The following is a 14,593-nucleotide window of genomic DNA, read 5'->3' on the forward strand; positions in this document are numbered from 1 at the left end:
CCCATGCACCAAGAGGTTTCCAGTGCACCTGGGTTGTGGGCTTGATCCCCAGTGGGGGGTGTGCAGGAGGCAGTCAACCAATATTTCTCTTTCTCTCTCCCTATTCCTTCTTCTTTCTCTAAAATCAATGAAAACATATTTAAAAACAAACAAACACCAAAGCAAAAAACAACAACCCTGCCTACACTGAGATGCTGAGATGGGCTTTGTGACAACAGTCCTCCATCTCCTCAGGTGATCAGCACTTGAATAATACCGCTTTCCCCTTTCACCAGCACCTGTCTAATGAGTTTGGTTTTTGTGGTGGCAAGCAACCAAACTTGGGTTTGGTTACATTATCATCTTTTACCATATTATATTATTCATTTATTTTTGTTTATAATCTCTTTCCTCCCACTAGAATGTGGATTCCTGGTGGATAACTTTTATCTCTTTACTCCATGCTGGAAGTTCAGCACCTGGGAGGCACCAAATGTTTGTTGAATGAATGCAAGACAGGCTGCTTTGTGCTATATTATGGACCACTGACCTTCTTTCCTTTCGTCCAACTCTCCAAATTCTTTCTTCCCTCAGCACCCAGGCCATCCTTCCCTTTGTCTGAAACATTTTCATGGTTCTCTCTGTGGCTTCTCAGCTTTTGGGTCTTAGCTCTCTTCTTAAATGTTACCTTCTCAGACCCTAAAAACTGTTTTGCCTGCATCCCAGTCACTCTCTTCAACATCATTTATCTTCTATATGGCTCTCTATTTGCTTACTTGCACACAGTCTGGCTTCCCTACATAATAAGACTATACTAAGTACATTGAGAAGCTCATGTCACCCCCATCTGTTTTACAGTATCTACCATCCAGAGCACTGTTGGATACTTCTGTGTTGGATGAATGAATGCACTTTCAGGAGCATGCTGGAAATGGCCTCAGGAGCAAAATGGAGCCTGGGACCAGAGGGAACCCTCACCTATACTCCTGTCCCCTTCCCTTCCCAGCCATCCCAGAGACCACAGCAGCACAAGAGGTGGCAAGCTTAGAAAAGTTTAATTGCTGAAAATATCCCAGGCATGTGCAGGCCAGCCCCTGTGGAGCTCACACTCCCTTAACAGGCCGTCAGCCTGTGATGCCTGCTTCTCCTGGCTTCAAGCCTGGGGAGCAGGGTGACTGTCCCAGACCCCTGAGGCTGGTGCTGCTCCAAACGGTCTGGCAGGGGGCCAGCCCCCAAAGGCCATTGACCAGAATTGGGTCAGCAGGCAAGATGAGGTGGCATGTAATAACTGAAGGTGTTCTGCGAAAGCAGCCCAAGTCAGAGTAGGGAAACGGATTCCAGGGCTTGCTCAGGGACATGCTACTGACCCCCACACTCATTCTACCCCCATGACTCTGGCTCCACATGCTAGCAGGCAGCTGAGGAGAAGTTGGCAGTACCAGAGAAAGAGGAGGTGCAGACAATCCACGGGTGTTTTAGCAAGGCCTGGAGGGCATGGAAGTGCTCAAGGCCCAAAGAAAGCCAGGGTTTCTGGGATGAGTTATGTCAGAGCCAAAAGGTGCCTTCCAGTTTGAGGGTAAGATATGAGGTGTGCAGGGGCAATAGGTGGTTCTAGGAGGTGGCAACGGCAGGTGAGGCCAGGGTGGCTTGGTAGGCAGACTAGTCCTGGGGAGATAAAGGAAAAGGTGGTGGGAGTTGAGAAGGTGTGGAGAAGGGAGGTGGCACATGCTGCATGGGTGAGTAGGGAGGGATGGGATGCCAGGCCCACTCATTCACTCACCCACTCGTCCTCGTCCACACCTTCGAAGGAGTCCTGGGGGAGCGGGTCCTCGCGATTCCCTAGCTTTGCCACCATGGCATTCAGCAGCTAGGAGAGTGGACAGAAGAGGTGGGAAGGGAACAGGATCTCTGATCCCAAGAATGTCAGACCCCACTTTGAACCCCATCAAGGTTGTGAAAGAGCCATTTTGTTCTACTTTGCCCAATGTGGGTCAGGTTAGAGAACTAAAGGGCAATTAAGGGGACCTCATCCCCTCCCCATGGCCAGCCCTCTCCTGTGCCTACCTCTTCCTTCTTTTGCTGGTCTGACTTTTCTTCCAGGTAGAGTGCTGAGGATGGGGCCCGCCGGGCAGGGGCTTCACGGGGGGCCTGGCTCACTGGGGCGGGGCAAAGATAAGCATCAGGCATTAGAGTCCCTTCGGTGGGGGATCTTTGCCCAACCCTTTGGAACCAGCCACCTAGGGGATTCTGTGGCAGAGACCCCCAGAGGTGGCATTAACAACTACTCAACCCTCTGTTCATAAGGCCTGCCCTGAACGGCTGTGTGCATGCATGAGTATGTGAGTATGTGAGTGTGCATGTATTGGGGGTGGGGACTTGTGATAGCAACATAAGACTCTGGACCCTGCCCTCCAGTGGTTTAGAGAATGAGCCTGGAGACACAGCCATCCCATCCTTAGGAGCACCAGAGGTTTCTGCATGCCAGCAGGGACAGAGGATCTGTCTTCTGCCCCTTTTTCTACTCCCCACCCACTCCCTGCTTCCTACCCACCCCAGTCCCTCTTCTGACCTGGGGTCATGCCAGGGGGCTGCAGGCTGAGAAGCCGGGGCTGTCTGTTAGCACCTCCCAGCCAGTCTTTGGCACTGAGCACGGGCTCCCAGCTCATGGCTGTGTCTGGGAACACATCATCCTGGAAGAATTCTTTCTGCAGGGAGGGAGGAAGAGGCTGCCCAGAGGCACTGACCAGAGGCCCAGAGCAGACTGGCATGCATTGGGAGGGGCTCCAGTTTGGAGTTCCTGTGAGTTTCGGAATCTCAGCAGGGTAAGGGAACAGGTGCCCCAAAAAGTAGTGAGGGGGGCAGTTTTGGGACAGGGCCACTCAAGCCCCAAAGCCCCAGAAAGGGGCTGGGTGTTGGCATACTGGGCCCCCATCCTCACCCTGACTCTGGGCAACCGGAAGGCAACGGGCTCCAGGGAGGTCTGGCGAAGCCGCAGGCATCGGGCAAACTCTACTTCACGCACATCACACTCTGTCTTGGGCAGGAGTACAAAGCCCTGAGGGGGTAGGGGAGTCATGCTGGGTCTGGGGCCCAGAGCTCACAGCTGGGCACCCAGACCCCCAGGGTGCCAGTACTCCTCACGTAGGAGCACCAGGACCAAGGCCCATTTCTGGACAGATCGGTCAGGGCTGTTACATGTTTAACAACTGGGTCTCTGGAGGAAAGATGCCTGGATTCATTGTCTATTTCCATGGTTTGAAAACTACTGCCATGGCTGATTTCACTGGCTTGCTGCATACAGATGTGGGAAGGAATGTACAGTAGCATACCATCATATTTCCATTGGACAGCTCTGACAGATGTAAATAACTTCAATGGCACAAAAGATAATAAAATCAGGTAAATAATTAGGAAATGATAAATTGAGTATTTATTGGCTTCTTTTTTGTTTTTGTTTTTGTTTTGTTAATCCTCACCCGAGGATATTTTTCTATTGATTTTTAGGGAAGAGAGAGTGAAAGACAGAAACATCGATGTGAGAGAAACACATCGACTGGTTGCCTTCTGCATGAGTTCTGACTAGGGCCTGGGCCAGGGAGTAGCCTGCAACCAAGGTATGTGCCCTTGTCAGGAATCGAACCTGGGACCCTTTAGTCCACAGGCTGACACTCTATCCACTGAGCCCAACTGGCTAGGGCTTTATTGCCTTCATTAAAAAATATATATATTTGGTTGACCTCAGAGAAGAAAGGAGAGGGAGAGAGATAGAAACATCAATGATGAGAGAATCATCAATTGGCTGCCTCCTGCACATCCCACATTGGGGATCAAGCACACAACCAATGGGACATGTGCCCTGACCAGGAATCTAACCATGACCTCCGGGTTCATAGGTCGATGCTCAACCACTGAGCCACAGGTGAGAAAGAGGGAGGTAGGAAGGGAGGGAGAGAGAGAGGAGAGAGAGAGAGAGAGAGAGAGAGAGAGAGAGAGAGAGAGAGAGAGAGACATCTATTTGTTGCCTTCCATATGTGCCCCGACTGGGGATCAAACCCCTAACCTTTCGGTATACAAGACGATGCTCCAACCAACTGAGCCACACCAGCCAGGGCTTGCTTTCATTCATTCATTCATTCATTCATTCGTTTATTATTTATTTTAAATTTAAAATTTTTATTATTTAAAGTATTACGTAAGTCTCCTTTCCCCCCATATTGACCTCTCTCCAGCCGCTCCCACCCCCCAGCACATGCCCTCACTCCCCTACTGTCTGTGTCCATTGGTTATGCTCATATGCATGCATACAAGTCCTTTGCTTAATCTCTTACCCCCTCACCCCCTGCCTTCCCTCATAGGTTGGACAGTATGTTCCATGGCTTGCCTTCATTTTTAGTATAACTTATTTGCAGGCTCATATAAGTTAACCTTATATAATTGAACTTCCAAAAATGGTTGAGTTTAACCACCAGCTCCTGGGAGCTGCTGAGCACACCTGACACGCCCCTGCATTTCCCCAGATGGCCATGAGAGGGCGCGGGAGCCATGTAGTGCCACCTCGGGAAGGAGGACAGGGTAAATGGCGTTTCAGGGCTCACCTTGTGGGGGTCAGACGAAGTGAAGCTGTTACACTCCAGGAAGAAAGGGGCCTCAGGGAGCAGCTCGTACAAAAACACTCGGGTGTCACCCTGGAGGGAGTGATAGGGGAGAGTGAGGTGGTCAGCTAAAGCTGTCTTCACCCAATCTCCTCTCATCTGCCCCCTGCCCCGCACCTGCGCACCCCAGCTTACCTTGCCCGTGAGTAGCACCAGGCTGGTGTCTGGGTCATAGTTGGGCAACAGGGTGGAAGGAGCCATGTCCAACCCCAGCACTGCCAAGGGGCCACTAGCCAGGGCCTTGGCTGAGTACAGGAGTAGCTGGCGCTCACTTCGGCTACAGCGGGTTGGGGGGTGGGGGGCGCAGAAACAGGTTCATATTGTTGGAGGGGCATGAGGCAGGGCAAGGACTCCCACAAGGACCCTGATCTTTCCAGCTGGGGGTCTCAGGGCCAGAGGAGTGGCCCCTGCCTATCCCCTTTTTTTATCCAGCTCTTAGAATGAGTGGCCTGGACTAATGCAATAGTGTCCTAACTTGTCGCCTGCCTCAACCTCTCCTCCCTAAGTACTCTCCCCACCCGGCCCCCGCCGCCCCCCTCACTGCCCTCCAATGCTCCTCAGCAGTCCTGGCCCTGGCACCTGGCCCATGGCCACTGTGGCCCACCAAGTCTGGACTTTTCTCCCCAGGGTCTGTTTCCCGCCCTCTGCTCCAGCCAGGCTGGTCAGCTTCCTGGTCTTTCCACCCACACTTGATATCCTCTGGTTACCAGTCCCTTTGTGACCCAGTTCCCTACTACACCTCCCTTAGGAGGCTCTCCCTGATCCCTCCTCCAAAGTGACAAATGCCCAATCCTAGGCCCTCCCAATAGGCTTGCTTCTGTTTAGTGTGTTTCAACTAGTCCCCGGCTTTCATCCCTCTGGCCCCCAGCTGACTCACTGTTCCCTCCCTTCCCACCTCCCTTTCGCCCTCCCATCCATGCATCCATGCATCCATCCATCCAATAAGTGATGGGTGAAGACAGCTTCTGCATGCCTGACAGGTGTATGTGTGTCTGGGGGAGGGAGACACAAGTGGCTCCTGAAGTCTGGAAATAGGTGCGATAGCTCCCGAGTCCTCACCTGTCAAAGCCAGACACCAGCAGACAGTGACCGTCACACACCCAGACAATGCGGGCTCCACGGGCCCCCTCAGGCCCTGGGCCTTCCTGTTGGGATACAGCACATGAGATTCAGCCAGGCCCCCAATGGGCCTGAGGACTGCCCCCATCCCATCTTGCTTACCTGCAGGGGCTCAGGGCTACTCCGGGGCTCATAGACCCGCAAGCATCCATCCTTGCAGACAGAGGCCAGCTGCTGCCCATTAGGACTCCAGGCCAGGCCAAATATCTGGGGGCAGGTAGGGAGGTGAGAGGTGGTCTCTTGCCCTGTGGCTGGGCGCTTGCCCCCACAGCTGTCCTACCTGGTCCCGGTGGCCCTGCAGCCTTAACCGTTCAACTCCAGCCTGAAGGTCCCAGATGCGAATGGTAAGGTCATAGGAAGAGGAGGCCAGTAGGTCAGCTGCCAGGGGGTGGAAGCGCAGAGAGTAGATCTTCTCTGTGTGACCTGGGGACAAGGCATGGGGTGATACTGAGCTCCTCAGGAGCCACTGCTTGCCTCTCCGCCCCCCCCCCCCCCCCCCGGCCCTACCAGGGCCCACCTGACCTGTCAGCACAGCCTCCGGCGTAGTAAGCACCTCCACTAGGCCCTCTGGGGGCACCCGCCACAGACGAATTCTGGCATCCTCCCCGGCTGCAGAAAGCAAAGGCTCACCACTGTTGGGCCCAAGACACCCAGGTTCCCCCCTGCTCCTCTTCAAGACCCTGGGACCGTCCCTCAAGCCCAGCATCCAGCCTCTTTACCCACGGCAAGGCGATGGGGGTCAAAGGGGTCCCAGGCCAGATCGGTCACGGCTGTCCCATTCTGAAGGGTGGGCAGTGCTGTGTCAGGCAGGCGGCCAGGCTTCTGAAGCTGTGGGAGGTGCCCCCACCCCGAGTACCGTTAGTAACAGGCAGGGCTGCAAGGCAAGCCGCATGTCTGGGTCCCCACCCCCTATAGCCGATGCCCCACTGCTGGGTGGCCCAAGCTCTCTGCCTTACCCATCTTGTGCTCTGAGTCTTAAGTGCCAACGTGAGGCCCCAGAAAGTGTGTGTGGGAGGGGGTGGGGGGGCGTGAGGTGGTGGAAAGAGCTCCGGCTTAGGGCTTAGGTGGCCTGGGTTCAAATCCCCAGCTCCACCACTTACACAGCTGTCCCGGCAGGTCACTAAACCTCTCTGTGCCTCATCATTCTCATCTGTAAAATGGGGATAAGAGTGGCACCCCACATGGGGCAGCTGGGAGGATTAAAGGGGACTCTGGGTAGATGCCTAGCACATGGCTTGTGCTCAGAGAATGTGGACTGGTGTGAATACCGATGCCTTTAGTGTCCCGCAGGGACTTGGGGGCAGCTGTAGTAGGGTGGGGTCCTCACCTCGAGTACAGCCACCTGCCCACCACTGCTGAGCAGGGGCACGGCCACACGTAGCTGGTTGGCACAGAAGCCGTCGCTCTCACCAGGTGTGGTGAGGTTGAGCCCCTTGAGGTTGGTGATATGGCTGTCTCGGTGTAGGATGGTACCCTGAGCATGGCGGAACTTGGAACTGGGGCCTGGTGGGCAGTAGGGACACAAAGCCTTGTGAGGATACCCTACCTGACCACCCTGGGCTGCCCTGCAGGAGGACCCCAGGCCAGTCCTATGTCCTGGCTGCCTGCTCCCCTCACTGCAGAATCATGCAGGGCATGTGCCCAGGCCCAGACCTCTGCTGTTCCAGCCAATACAACTGGCCCAAAATGGTGCCTGGGAAAGAAACTCGAGGTATCTCAGTGAAAGCGAAGGGTTCCAGGGAGGGTCCAGGCCACCCTCTTCCAGATGAGACTGACTTCATACCACAGGACATGGGACTCCACCAGGAGGGGAGACAGGCGGGGGTACAGAGGAGAATGACTGGGCTGGGGGTGGAAGGGTTAGCTGCCCACTCAACACGCACTTACCCAGAAGGCTCTGCAGTGACCTCTGGCTGGGGCTGGTGCTAATGCCACTGGTGCTGGAGAGCGAGGGCCCCAAGCTGGATGGCGTGGAGGGTGAGATCAGAGAGCTGGGAGGGGAGGAGAAGCCCTCCTGGGGGCAAAGCACCTGGGATCAGTCACAGGCCCCTTGGCGTGTTGGTCAAAGAGAGGGGATGCTGGGATCGTCACTCTGGGCCCCTCCTCCTGGACTGTGGCACACTGAGCTGGGCATGAAGCCTGGCTCTGGGCTGTGAGGAAGGGGCATAATGGCAGATGCTGACGGGGGGTGGGAATAACATGGAGGTTAAGGGAACTTCAGACCATGGGACAGCAGGTGGCAGCTGCTGGCTCCCAGCATTTGTGGGAAGGCGGGTGTAGGGTAGTTAAGATCTGCCAGTATTTCAAGAGAAGCCAGAAATCTAGATTTTATGTGACAGTCTCACTTTCTACTAAATGTTTGTTATGCTTGACAGCTAGAAAAGGTTAAAAAGACCATGGGGCCTCCCACTGGCACTCACACTGGGGTCCTTGTTGCCTGTGGGCAGCTTCGCAGGCTGGACTGCATCAGGGGAGGGCTCTGTAGGGGGCACCAGGTGGGAAGTGAAGCTGGGGTGGGGCTGGCAGGTCGGGTTGAGACTGACCTTCTGTACCTGTGAGGGAAGGCAGCAGTTGAGGGGTGGGAAGGGATGGGGGACACAGGACAGCTGAGTTAGTGCATGGCTGGACCGTGGGGGCATGCATGGGGCTGCTGTCAGGAGGGCTTCCAGGGGCTGGTGGAGACCAGGAGCAGTCAGCCAGGCCTTGGTCCTACCTGCTGGTTGCTCCCAGCCCACCAGGAGTGTGGTTCAGAGGCAGGCATGCAGCCTGCAGTGTCGGGGAACAGGTCCTCGTAGAACTCCACAGCCTGGTGGCAGACAGGTATGTGGTCAGTGAGGCACGAAGCCCCCAGGCCATCCCAGCCCCTCACCCAGGCTCCCCTCACCTTGCGGGGCACGTGGAAGCTGATGGGCACGATGGCTGTGTCAGTCAGCTGAAGGACTCGGAGTACCTCACAGCCCATGACAGCCAGCGCCCTCCGGGGCACAAGGGCAGCCCCCCGAAGCACATTCTCCAGGAGGCACTGGGTCACTATTGGGGAAACCACAGGAAAAGAATCAGGGTGGTCAGGGGAAGGGAGGGGTGGGGAGGAGAGAGAAGGGAAGGGAAAGAGGGCCGGGGAAGAAAGAGAAAGGGAGGAGAAAAAAATACACCAAACAAACAAAAAAACAGAAAGAGAGGGGAGGGGAGGGGAGGGTGAAGGGCAGTGCTTACCTGGGCTCAGTGCCAGCTGTTGGGGGGCCACCTCATAGCAGTACAGCTGACTCTCACCCTGAAACGAGCCTAGCCTAAGGACCCTCATTGACCAAACTCGTGACCTGGGGCAGCCCCAGGCCCAGTACCAGCTCTCCCATTCCTTTCTAAGGACCTGAGCTACAGAAGCATGGCAGACATCATGCGCTGGGCAATGAGCTGAGCCCTCAGTGGACTTAACTTCACCAGTTCTTCATCAGCACTGGGAGTATACATTCAGCATTTACAGATTGCCTACCCTGTACTAACACTGCCCTATTTTCACCGTCCTCATGACGCTGACATTCATGGATGGAGACTTGGAGGCCTAGATGCTGGCAGGAGGCTGCTCAGTGGCACTAGTGGAGCCTGGCATACACTATTCTAGTTCCTCCTTTCTGGGGGTGATAGCATCCTGTACTCCCCACTCTCCCAGCTGTCTGCTTAGGTCTAAGGTCAGCACTAGGCTTGGCACGAGCCCTAGGGGCCAGACGTGGGTGGACATGGGTAGGGGTGCTGGTGGTGGGGTGGTTCCAGCTTCTCCCTTACCTTTCCTGCCAGGACCAGGAGCCCAGAGTCTGGGTCCAAGAGGGGCATCAGAGACCTGGGGGAGAGAGAACTGGTTGATGGGTGGAGCCAGCCACCCGAGGTCCAGGGGCAGTAAGAGGTCTGTGAGCCTTGTGACCCAGATAAGGGCTCAGGCCAAGCATCACAGTGGCTGGGAGGGATGTGGTCCCTCCAGCTGCATCCAGCTGGTCCCCCAGAATCCTCTGTCTCATCTCCCTATGCTACCAACACACCAAGCATGTCCAACATTCTAAACTTTCTTTTCCAGAGTCCTCCATCTGCTACCTGTTTCACTTAGAACTTGTGCTGGGCCCTGGGCACAGGGAAACCATGCCCTCTTTCTGTACCTCAGCCCCAATCTCACCCCAGGCAAACCCCACATACATTTTGTCCCTGGTCCCACCTTAATCAGCTTAGTCATCATGCCAGCATTACCAGGGCAGGTGAGAAGGTGCTGGAACTGGGGGGTTCCCTCCATCCCCATCCAGTGCAGTTGGGTGGGTGTTCCAGGTCTGCACTAAGGTTTGGGGGCCATCTCCTTAGTCACCCCAGGCTCCTGGGGCCTTGATGACATCTTAGAGACGCAAATTCCCCCTCCACACCGACCTTGATCCCCTGTGGCCAAGCCTGAGCCAGAGCAGGGCTTCCTTTGCTGCCAAGCTTCCCTGCCTCCCCGTTCCTCATCCCCCTGTTCCCAAGGCAGGTCTGGGGAGGGGCGGTGGCTGGGAACATGGAGGGAAGGCTGGAGGCCCCCAGCACCCCTGCTGCTCTGTGCCCCTCTGATTTTGGCCAAGGGCCTGTGGCTGCCCAGGGATTTACGATGCCCCGCTCCAGGCCCTGAGGAGGCCCTTCACAGCCCCAGCCCTGTGAGTGCTGCCTTCCAGCCCACGGTCTCAGGGGCAGGGGGCCCAGAACTCTGGCAGGTGCCTTCATCCATTTGTTTCCTGGTCTTGGTTTCATGTCCCTGGGGACCCACGGGATTGGGTCCCCATTTTGACACTTGTCTCCACACAGAACCCTGTCCTCACTGTGGTCCCAGTGGTCAGCAGTCACCCAGCTGTGACAGCTGCCTCTATCCCCACCCAAGCAACAAAGGGCCCAGCCCTCTCCTCCCCTACCTGTCCACCCCTCCCAGCCAACTTCCCAAAGCTTGCCTGCTGCCCACCTACACCCCACACACATACCCTGCTGGGAGCTACAGAGTGAGCTGAGCAGCTGGGTGGGGCCCTGGGTGTCTCCACAGCTTCCTGGAAGACCCTGGGCTGGTCACCTGTGAGTAATACAGCCTCTAATTACCCTCAAGCCCAGCAGGGAGAGTTGGGCTCAGAACTGCCCTTCTTCTTCTTCTTCCTCTTTTTTAAAAATATATTTTTATTGATTTCAGAGAGGAAGGGAGAGGGAGAGAGAGAGACAGAAACATCAATGATGAGAGAGAATCATTGATCGGCTGCCTCCTGCATGCCCCTTGCTGGAGATCAAGCCCGCAACCCAGGCATGCGCCTCTGACTGGAATCGAACCCGGGACCCTGCAGTCCGTAGGCTGATAGTCTATCCAATGAGCCAAACCAGCCAGGGCCAGAACTACCCTTCTTGTCCTGGTCTGACCACTGCCTGCCTTGGGGGAGGGGCAGGCAGGAGGGCCTGGGATGTCCCCTACACTGATGCTGGCTTCAGAGGGGTTGGACACAGGTCCCTACAGCAGCTCTAACAGGGCTTTCACTCAGTTCATTATCAATCATTCATTCCTTAGGCAAGTTGGTTTGTGCCCAGCCCTTGACTTCACCTACAGGTATGACTAGAGGTGGATACAAAAGACCCCACCTCTGACCTCCAGAAGCTCCCAACCTGGAGAGACAGACACAGTCCACAGATAAATATGTGAAGGGAAAGTTCTCTGAGCACACACAGCCGAGAGCAGAGGGGATGTTTCCAAGTCCAGGGGAGAGAGTTCCAGAAAGAGCAGCATGAGCAAAGGGCCTGTGGCAGGTACAGAAAGAGCAGCATGAGCAAAGGGCCTGTGGCAGGTAGGTGCATGGCCTGTTTGAAGAATGAGGACAACGTAGTTGGTGGCCTGGGCAATTACGGTGAAGGGCTGAGGCTTGGGGAGGATAGATGCAAGACAAGAGGGGATCTAGTACATCAGAAGGAGTGTTCTGCCTCCATCGGACAACCAACGAAATGCTGATGGAACATCTTAAGTAAACAGGATAGGAGCCGATGTGCAGAGGTCACCATGTGGAGATGGGTAGGAGGAGTGGAGACAAGAGGTGATGGGTTCAGGGCAGAGTCTGAGGATAAGTGGGCTGGGCACTCCTGCTGCCTTGGTGAGAACTGGTGGGACTGTAGTTTCCACCACAGCATTGATGGCTCACCTGTGCTCTAAACCAACCTCCTTAAGAGGTTTGACCTGGCCTCCCTGCACACACCCCCCATCAGTCCCAGCTGGCCAGCTTACTGACTCAGGTGCTCGGGGTGCGGGGGCAGGAAGTCATAGAGGGCAGGGCTGGCTCCTCCAACAGGTCAAGCCAGTCTTCCTCACCTCAGGCAGAGCTATCTGAGCAGCTCAGTAAGGCGGGAGCACCTGCCTGCCAAGGCACTGGCCAGGAAATAGGGTCATGGCACCAGCCTCAAGGGCTGGCCAACAGCTAGCCCAGGCCTTACCTAGAGAGCCATGCTGGGTCTGGGTCTGGAATGCAGAATGGAGTCCCTGCCTGGCAGAGGGCCAGAGGTGGTGAGAGCTGGCATAGTCACCTCTCCTGCTGCCATGGCCTGCCACTGAAAAGGGTTCTGACCAGGATCCTGTCTAGAGCTCAGATCTGCCTCCTAGCTCTGAGCCCAGGTTCCCAGAAGATGCAGGATGATGGTGGTACAGAGTGGGTCACACGGGGGAAGGATCAATCTCTGATAATTCCATCAACTCTCCCAATATTCCGGCAATTAACACAGGAAGTACCGGGGTGTGCCTGCTTCATTAGGCCTTCTCTGGTTCTCCCTACCAGCCCACATCTTGGCAATGCCACTGGTCCAAAGCAGTCCAGGTCCCTTGGATCTGTTTCTGTCACCCAGGCTGGGCTGTAGGGACCCTTGGACTAAGCTCAGCCTCACACTCTTTAGAACCCTCCCTCAAAGACACTCCAGGTAACCAGGTTCTAAAGGGAGGTGGTACCTTGAAGGCATATGAGGAAAGGATGGACAAACTTGGGAGTGGTCTCCTGGAAGCTGCCCTTGAACCTCTAGGTCGATAAGAGCATGGCCTGTCTGAGTCCAGGGTGCAAGATCATGGCAGGAGATGGACATTTAGGCAAATAGGGTCTCTCCATCATGGAGAACTGGCTGCAGAGGTAAGAGGCTTCCGGGCCTCTTCTTTGGGAAAAGTCAGGCTGGAGGTCCTCAGAGCACCTACTCCCTCCTACAGTATCTGTGGACCCTCCTGAGGGTGTTAAGGGGCCACAGGACACAAAGGCAGAGGCATAAAGACAGTCTGACCAGAGCCACATGGCAGCCTCATGTGAGACAACTGGGAGTGGTGGGGACTGGGGTCAGAGGGGGTAGTTGTCACTTGGCTCCAGCTGAGAGTTCCTGTTCAGGCAGGCTGGGAAGTCCCACTTTAATGTGAAACCACCGGATTTTTAATGTTTGCAATGGCATCAAAGTTTTAAAAAGTCCCATACAGGTCAAATGAAACACACCCAAGGGCCAGCTCTGGCGCAGGAACAGTGGTTCAAAAGTTATGCTACACATACACAAATTATCAAGATAATCAAGGGGTGCAGGTGTGGGGTCCAGACCCCTGCCTATCCTGGAAAGGGGCCCTGTGGGGGAGAAGCCCTGAGGAAGCTAGGAGCTGAGAGGGGAAGTCTGGGAGGTAAGTGTTACAGCTGGACCCTACTTAGCTAATTAGCAACTGGACATGGAGGCTGTCCTGCCTTCTGGAGGTGATCAAGTCCTGCAAAGACCACCTATGCCCGCCCCCCCCCCCCATGGTGTGGCCCAGCCTCATGGGACAAGCCCTTGGGCCTGAGACTTCACACTGCCCTAGGCAAAGGCCCTGAGGCTAGAAGAGGCGTGTGTCCAGGGGCCCTCTGGAACTCAGGAGCTGAGCTGGGTCCCAAAGCTAAGGCATGTCTCTGACCACAAACATGTATGGGGAGGAGGGCAGAGCCTTTTCCTGGAATCCTACAAGGCAGGGGATTTTTCTGGACTAGTCCAGCCCCTGGCACACGTCCCTCTTGCCCCATCAAGGGCCACTGTCAGCTGCACCCAGGCCCCACCCACTGACGATGAGGCCCAACCTCCTTCCCCATCCCAGTCCCCCCTCCTCCACAAACACATTCTGGCTTTGGAGCTGCCTGTAACTGGGGTGCCTTGGACAGATAGTCACTTCCCCTTCTGTGTCTCAGTCCCTTCATCTAAAACATGGGAAAGGTGATCCAGGGATGCTCACAGCCTGAAAGTTGTCATGTCTAAAAGGACCCCAGAACTCAGATTTGGTGTTAAGAGTTTGTTATCTAGGAGGCTCTCAGAAGAGCCTGCCCAGGAGTTGTTGAAATTGGGATTAACTACCAACAATAGTACATTCAGAGATTTCACCTAAAAAATATAATAAAATCCAGATTTCCAGTTTCTCTTGCAAAACCCAAAGTTCTGGCAGGCTGAAGCAGGTCGTGGGGGCTGAGTCCTTACACCTGCCCCCACTCCCCTCCTCCCCTGCCTTTCCAGGCCTGCACAGGCTCTGGGGTCTGCTCCTCGAATTTCTATCTCCTGTCTGATGTGTTACAAGCATCCGAGTTTGGGACTTTGTCTCACTGAAATTCGCTTGCTTTCTATACGGAAAAACAGGGACCTGTCCAGGGTCATAAGGCAAACATGGCTCGCCAGCCTGGAGCTCTGGACTCCTGACTCCGCACCGGGAAAGACACGATCTCTCCCGCCCCCCAGTTAGGGAGTTGCGGGGTGAGGACCAGGACGCCCAGCCAAATGACCCGTTCAGTGGATTGGGGAGGCGGGTCTCCCTTGGCCCCTTTCCGCCCCGGCCAATGGGAAGC

The 14,593-nt window shown here is 55.4% G+C and overlaps 1 protein-coding gene across 1 annotated transcript in view; it reads right to left on the reverse strand.

The window, feature by feature from the left end:
• Positions 1-1,017: 1,017 nt before the first annotated feature.
• LOC307110897 (coronin-7) overlaps positions 1,018-14,593 on the reverse strand; it is a 57,617-nt gene continuing 44,041 nt past the window's right edge. Inside the window, exons 10-28 of the mRNA XM_079790408.1 lie at positions 9,531-9,585; positions 8,964-9,021; positions 8,635-8,780; positions 8,464-8,556; positions 8,171-8,302; positions 7,638-7,764; positions 7,078-7,253; positions 6,470-6,578; positions 6,273-6,359; positions 6,031-6,173; positions 5,853-5,957; positions 5,691-5,776; positions 4,767-4,908; positions 4,575-4,664; positions 2,918-3,034; positions 2,549-2,684; positions 2,044-2,135; positions 1,760-1,846; positions 1,018-1,644 (exon numbers count right to left, since the gene is read on the reverse strand). Coding sequence (XP_079646534.1) covers positions 1,639-1,644; positions 1,760-1,846; positions 2,044-2,135; positions 2,549-2,684; positions 2,918-3,034; positions 4,575-4,664; positions 4,767-4,908; positions 5,691-5,776; positions 5,853-5,957; positions 6,031-6,173; positions 6,273-6,359; positions 6,470-6,578; positions 7,078-7,253; positions 7,638-7,764; positions 8,171-8,302; positions 8,464-8,556; positions 8,635-8,780; positions 8,964-9,021; positions 9,531-9,585 — 1,987 coding nt within the window. The 3' untranslated portion in view covers positions 1,018-1,638. The remainder of the gene's footprint in view (positions 1,645-1,759; positions 1,847-2,043; positions 2,136-2,548; positions 2,685-2,917; positions 3,035-4,574; positions 4,665-4,766; positions 4,909-5,690; positions 5,777-5,852; positions 5,958-6,030; positions 6,174-6,272; positions 6,360-6,469; positions 6,579-7,077; positions 7,254-7,637; positions 7,765-8,170; positions 8,303-8,463; positions 8,557-8,634; positions 8,781-8,963; positions 9,022-9,530; positions 9,586-14,593) is intronic.

The sequence above is a fragment of the Cnephaeus nilssonii genome, assembly GCF_951640355.1.
Source record: "Cnephaeus nilssonii genome assembly, chromosome: 2".
Lineage (NCBI taxonomy): Eukaryota > Metazoa > Chordata > Mammalia > Chiroptera > Vespertilionidae > Cnephaeus > Cnephaeus nilssonii.